The sequence below is a fragment of the Camelus bactrianus genome, chromosome 30 (assembly GCF_048773025.1).
Source record: "Camelus bactrianus isolate YW-2024 breed Bactrian camel chromosome 30, ASM4877302v1, whole genome shotgun sequence".
Lineage (NCBI taxonomy): Eukaryota > Metazoa > Chordata > Mammalia > Artiodactyla > Camelidae > Camelus > Camelus bactrianus.
Window position 1 is genome coordinate 14,576,814 of NC_133568.1, and position 7,342 is coordinate 14,584,155.

At 37.1% G+C, this 7,342-nt stretch overlaps 1 protein-coding gene across 1 annotated transcript; it reads left to right on the forward strand.

Annotated features, from left to right (window-relative positions):
* The first annotated feature begins 274 nt into the window (after positions 1 to 274).
* LOC105073997 (dynactin-associated protein) lies at positions 275 to 7,118 on the forward strand. The gene is made up of 3 exons (XM_010961434.3): positions 275 to 470; positions 3,694 to 3,858; positions 6,131 to 7,118. The coding sequence occupies exons 1-3, from the start codon at positions 414 to 416 to the stop codon at positions 6,476 to 6,478; spliced, it is 570 nt and encodes a 189-aa protein (XP_010959736.2). The 5' UTR covers positions 275 to 413; the 3' UTR covers positions 6,479 to 7,118.
* The last annotated feature ends 224 nt before the right edge of the window (positions 7,119 to 7,342 follow it).

A 7,342-nucleotide genomic window follows, 5' to 3' on the forward strand; every position in this document is an offset into this window, starting at 1 on the left:
CATGCTTGCATAGAGGAAAAGCAATGACAAACTTCTACATCAGAATTTTCCCTTTGGTTGGTCCTAAAATGGAAGGCAGGTGGTGCCAAAAGGAGGAAGAGGAAGAATTGAGTAAGATTTTCAGTGTTTCCCTCTGTCAGGAGGATTGCTGAGCAGGGAGTCACAGTAAGTCTCAGAAGCAGTATTAACTTTATTGTGTTTTTCTATACTTAGTATCTCATTTCCTTCTCTAAGGTGAATCTCGTTTTAGTGAATAATTATTTACTCTTCAGTTTAATCCACCTTGCACTGATGTATCAGAGTTGATTTTCCATCAATCCTTTCAAGTATTTGTCAGTGTTGCATATATAAAGCACAATGCATGAACTGAAGAATATTTTTGGAGTTCAGCTTGTAGTATTGCAAGCTCAAAAATGAACAGAAAGCATGGAAAATATGCGGTGAATATTGAACACTCTGAAAACCAGGCAGTGAGTATTGTCGCTCTATTGTAATATTTTGCCTATGTTGCCATCTCACTTTCAGCGTTTAATAGCAATCTAATCTCTTTACTACAATGCAGTCAATGTCATAACTTTGCATTCTTCTTCAAAAAGAAAAGTAGCTGTGTATTAATGTTTTTGCTTCAACTTTTCATGCTATATTCTGCTATGCTATACTTTGGAAGTTATTTCATATACTTACTTATATACAGCATTAGAAATGTTTCAATGACCCCACAATATAAAATAAATTCACTTAACTTTCTGTGTTCACCATCATGTAAACATAAAGCTCCAATGGTATTTTGGTTTAGCTTTGAAGTTGTATTTTTACAATTTCATTCTTGTATTTCGTATATAATTTCTAAACCTGTCAGAACTCAGATTCCTAAGTATGTTGGAAATCCAGATACTAATCCTGGATATTCCCTTTTGACTTACAAAAGAAATCCTCTAAAAATGCCTCCTTTGTATGAAAATATGATCATTTTGTCTATTTTGAAATATTTTGCACCAAGAATCAAGCCTTTACTATGTAGTTAGAAGTGGCCTCTTTAATATCAGAACAAAGAATAAAAATGCGCTAAAAATTAAAATGGTGAGTTAAAATTCTTTGCCTGAACTGAAGAATAGATGAAATAGTTTGCCTTTGCAAGTTGGAGCTGTGGCAACTGGCCTGGATTCATCGCCTACAAAATAAGCCAAAGAAGATCAAATCCTGTTGTTCAACAAGTGTTAGTTAAATAACAGAATCTCTTGGAGGATTCCCGGTTTGCTGAGAGAAAAGGAGTTTGTCCTTTTGTGTCACCATATACAGGACCCTCCTGACGCTGTTCTCTTTGTCACTTCTGACTTTGACATTCTATAATTGGATCTTCAGGATGCTAGAATATTCAGACCAAAAAAAAAAAAAATCCCTTTAGCCAAGTATTCATCATCTTGTTAGTGTCTCTAGATAACAACAAACTTGAAGATGTCTACAAATATTATCTTAAGTACTTTTTTTATGGTGTCTGTCTGGATAGCTGACACCATTTTAATTACCATGGATATTTAAAGCATAGTAGTAAAAATATTTTTCTCTTAAGACCAAATTCAATAATAGAATTTAAGAATAACTTAAAGATCATAAACAAAAGAAAATCCATTTTAGTGTTTTGTTTTTCTGTTGGGATTATATGAGAACTTAAGTTAATCCTTATGAAATTAGGGGGGAAATCTATAGAAATTTCTTTGGTAACTATTGCTAATGCTTCAGTTGCCCATGGCCACTATTAGCTAAGGCTGACTATCTCATTGAACATTACTCACAGCTCTCCAATTATTCCAATTTTGTGTGGGGACTTCACCTGTACAAGAGTCAGAGCAACCCTACCACAGGAAAAAGCTCACTTGGCTCAGTGTTTCTCTGAAGTTGAGCTTAGTTCACAGGTTCCCCACCCTTCACGTAAACGCCACATATCATCTTCCTTCTTTGAAAGGGTTGGGATTCCAACAGTGCCAGAAAATTCTGGAAAACTGGCCTGGCGAGTGAGTTTTACTTTGTTTACAAAGCACATTAAAACACCCAAGTTCATCAGCCACAGGTGAACTGAGTAATAACTAAAGCAATGGAACCAGCCCTTATGGAACTAAGCAAGGTTGTTATTAAAGGTAAGTCCAGTTTTGCTCAGATTTACCCAGTGGATAACACAGACTTTGTTTAATCTTATTCAATAAAACATAGAGCCATTTTCTTTATTTCTTTGATATAACATTTATAGAAAAACCTAACTTAGTAAACTGTTTACGGCCAAGAGTATTCCAACTTATCTATATTTAATAAGAATTATTTATGTTTGGTATTATTGATGCTATTTCCCAGTGGACCAATGACTTTATACAATTCTAGTTTGATAGTTTTATGGAACTCACTGGTTGATGGGCCAGCCATTTTTACAGCTGTTTATTAATGGGTTATCAAATCAACATGATCAGAGACAACTAGTAGTTGTAGCATAGGAATAAAGACACGGACACTATGCGAACAATGATGATAGCCAGTACTCACTGAATGCTTGCTGTACGCCAGCAACCCTTTCATTAATCTTTAATCCTCACAGCAAATCTATGAGTGAGCAGTCTTAGTATCCCCTTTTTTGGAGATGCACAGAAAGTGGCAGAGATGCCCTCGCCTCACAGCCGGTAAGTTAGTGTTATTATCCTGAGAAGACCACCCCGCCCCAGCCAATGCTGTGCTACCTTTGAGATGTAACAAAATTTTTGTCCCAGATCCATAAATTCCTAAACTTCCTCCTCTTCTATTTTCATTTTATCTTGTTCTTTTTCCTCTTTTAATACACCTCTTCCTCCAAATCTTACCTCTTTTCCTCAACAATATTTAGCAATTATTGTATTTTTAAATTATATACAAAGCTGTTTTACATCCCTTTTATGTTAGCATATGAACTTTTATTGTTGTTGAGAACTGTTTTCATACTGCTCTATGCCCAATAGGAACCCAGCAAAGACATGTCACAAACCGCACAAAGATGTGTCTTCTGTGTCCTTGTCATGGGTTCGCAAGTTCCATTGCATAGAGCATAGTGTGGATTATGCAAAGGATTCTCTTTGTGTAAGAATTTTTCATTAACGTATCATCATAGTTTAGCACAATAATATGCTATATATAGCGTAGTAGAGTAGAAATTACACTGGCCTTAACCCTGGAAGGGCTGGGCTCTAGTTCTTGCTATTATGTCATTATGAGATAATAATAGTAATAATAATAACTTCAACATATTTTTTGCTTCAATGTTCATTTCCAAAATGACCGTAACAGGTTGTACTTGATAAGCTCCAAGAACTTTTTCAGCTCTGACATTCTATTCCTTTTATGAATAGAGGCTTCCTATTATATGCTCCACCTACAGCAGCTCGGGACGTGAAAGTATTAAATACATGCTTGTAATATGATAGAGAAGATGGGACGATATACATTCTTGATCTGAAACATTGGTTAAAATATTATAAAAATTAGTTAAAATGGAATAGAATAATCTGTCTAGATTCTTTTTTGTCTTCAGAGGATGAGAAAACATCTATTTCTTTAAAAAGTTTTGTTGTTCTTTCTTTCTAAAAAGTCACACTCTTGTTTTTTTATGACTGATGAATTTAATTTTAGAAATTCAATACCACGGCTTCCTATTCACTTAATGCTTCATCTCTATAGCCAGTCACATGCTCAAATGACCAAGAAGCTCACAGCTCCGTGTGCTGGTGTCCACCTTCAAATGGCGTAACTGGTGATGTCCCTTCCAGCTTAACTGGGGTCTGCGTGAACCCGGGAGTCCTTGCACAGTCAGGATACCCACTCACAGACTTGTCCCATGCACAGGTAATGTTTGCTATAGCAGCTTTTACCCAGGTTGGGATGTGCTCAATATGGGTCTGTATTTGGTCTAATTTTTCCCAGAAAGTAATCATTTAATTCACCTACATTTATGTTAAGCATTTGCTGTATTCTCAGTATAATTATATGTCACTGTGAGGCAATTTACAAGAGGGAGGATATTTGATAACCTCTGTTTTCAATGAGGTAATATTCTAGCTGGGGACTCAGATATTCACATATATGAGAGAACATATATGAAAATAAAAGGAATAAATTAAAGTACAAATGCAAGATTGGGAAGGGGTAGGGGAACAAATATGTCAGCAATATGGAGATTAATTCACACATTAGACTCTGATGAGAGACTGGGTCATATTTAAAACTTCAAGGATCCTAATCTATTGTGATCACCTTATTTTCTTAAGCTGTTCCAGCCTCTGAGCCTGTCTGTGACTCTGTAGCTCTCTTGATTCTGACTTCTGGGGCATATGACCTTGACATAGAACCCTGGCTCTGTTCTCCATATTTTCTCCACTGACTCTGAAGACTGGATCCAGCTCTCCTTGGTTCTTGATCTTTTCTGCTGGCTGAATTAACTACCTCGGGACTGCATCTCTACATCTTCAGCTCTAATATAGAAACTTGACATTGACTATAAATTATTTAATTCTGCTTAGCAGGCTGGGTTATCCTGACTCTGGATTTCTACCTTCCATTGCTTAACCTTGCTTTAGAGGTTCAGTAGAAAGAGTCTGAGCCTTGTTTCTTGATTTTGGATTAAAAAAAATATAAACTGTTGATACTGTTACTAGGTCAATGTGAAAAAAATAAATGAACTAAAAATGGATAGAGGTAGAAAATGTTTCTTCTTGTTTGCAAAGGTAGAAAGAGATTCATATCAATCATAGAATTGAAAGAGGTCTTAGATAACATCTAGTCTGGTAGTTTTTAACCCTAACTGTGTATTAGAATCACCCAGGGATTGTTTAAGAAATACAGACGGCTGAGCCCCACCACAGACTAATTAAATGAGAAACTCTGAGGGTGGGGCCCATGTATCAGTGTCTTTTAAAAGCTTCAGGTGAGTCTAATGTGCCACTAGTGATGAGAATGACTAATCTAGTCCCATTCAGGGACTAGATTGTCCCTGAATAATCAGGGAAAATGTTTAATAATCAGGGAAAATGTGACCGAGGAAATTGAAGAGATTTGCCAAAACTCGCATTGCTTGCTGGAAGTGGCCGAGACAGGAGGATAACATAGGTGTCCTATTGTCTGGTTATGTGCACTTTATTTCACTAAGCTGCTCTTTTATAATATTTTCTTAAAGCAGTATTGTAGACTCCTCCCAGATGTGCATAAACCTTTTTGCCACCTTCTTTTCTTGAGTGTCATTTGTAGAACCCAAGATCAAAGTAAAGAAGATGATTTTTTTTCCCCTGGGGCTAACTTAGTCCTAGTGGTCCTCATTTTCCTGGCCGTGGTGACCCCTGTTCTCATTCTGCACCTGCCGCCTTGGAGCTGCTACCCTTTGCATGAAACCCTGGCCTTTGAACAAATACAGTGGCCCATATTTTGCGACATTTAGGACCTGCTTTAGTCTGTCCGAAAGGCACGAGTGTTGTGTCCATTCCTTGAGGGTCTTGCTCTCATCCAAGTGATAACAAAATAATCAATCATGTTGGACAAATGAAAATGTATATAGGTTTCCAAGTACCAGGAACTTTTTGTCTTATTTTATCCTCTCATCTTTCTTATTAGGTAGGTATTGTTATCCTTATGAAAAAACTGAGGTTTAGAAAGATAAAGTTGCCAAATGCTACACATCTAATCAGTGGCAGCGCGAGAGTTCAACTCCAAAGATGCTGAACTTCAAAGCTCTTGATCTTAAAACCTGCACTATACTGCATCTAATATATACGATTGTATATACACGTACGTGTGTGTGTGTGTATGTATATATATATATATATATATATTTTTACCATGAAAGTGTTGTTCTGCTTATGTGAAAAGACAAAAGTCCCCATACTCATCATTGGAAAATAAAATAAAAGAATATGAGATTTTGGCAGATTTTGATTTATTCTAATGTTAGAGAAACCATGCAATTACTTCTATCTGGATAAAAACTTGGACTTTAAGCTTAACTTTCTTCAGAGACATAAATGGATTCAAGTTATGCTAATGCACTAGATTATAAATAACACAAAAGAGGTGACAAATCACGAACATTTTTGGTCATTACTGATATTTTTATTTACGCTCTTCTTAGGTGAAGGAAAATTCCTGCAATAATGGGTCTCTGTGGAAAGTCTTTTTGGCTTGTCTCTTAGCCTGTGTGATAACAACAGCAATTGGAGTACTCATAATATGCCTGGTGAATAACGGGGGGAATGGCAGTCCTTCCATTGTTATCCAGGTACCAACTATGAGTAGGGAGCCTGCAGTTACCACTCCTGGAACAACCGCTACTACTTCTCAACCTACTGTGACCACCAGTTCAGCTGGACTGACGGCTACAACCACCTCAACAGAATCTACTACCTCTGCTGCATCCACTGAAAATATAGCCACAGCCACCACTTCCGCTGCACCTACAGCCCCCACCACTTCTAGTTAGCGTACAGCCACAGCAGCCACCACCGCCACTTCAAGTGAAACCACAGCTGCCCCCACTTCACCAGAACCCACAACTGCTACCACATTCATAACAGGATATTATTAGTAGATTACAGATTATAGATTAGTCTCAGCTGGCAACCAAAATAATCACGACTTCCTCCACCTCTCCCGCTGTTGCACAACTACGTTCACTTCAACTGGAGCTATAACCACTACATTCCCACTGCATCTACAATTACTGTGACTTCTGCGCAGCCTGCGGAACAGCGGCCCCCTCTCTCCTGTAATCTCCACGCGTGCATCTGAAGCTGTAACTACAGATGCCACCGTTATCACTTTGCTCTAATAGAACTACCCGAAATCATCAAAATGTTCTCTTCCACAGCAAGTCATCCTTTAGCTATTTTCGCTGCCAATTAATCTACAGCTATCTTCCCTCACTGGCTCTTTCCCCAAATTGTAGCTGACTCTTCAATAGCTTGAGTCCATGTCCACTGCCACTCCCACATTATACCTGTAGCAGCTACCATGATGCCACTGAAGACAGTGAATAATGGAATAGTTACCTTAATTTTCAGTGCATCGACACTTAGGACTTCTAAAACTATTAAAACTGTTTTTATTTTTAAATAACTGAACACCTAAGCTGTAAGAGTCTTCTCTTGTTTCTGTAGTTGAAAATAATATAATTTTATACAGAAAAAGTAACCCAATTTGTTCATTTAGAAAGTCTTTAAGAAATTGTTGTATAAAATCTTATAGTAAAATTAGCAATTTTGATTTTTGTATGTATTGGTTTCAGTTCAGAGCATTGCATTCCTCTGTAGACAAATTACACACATAAAAAACAAATTTTATATGG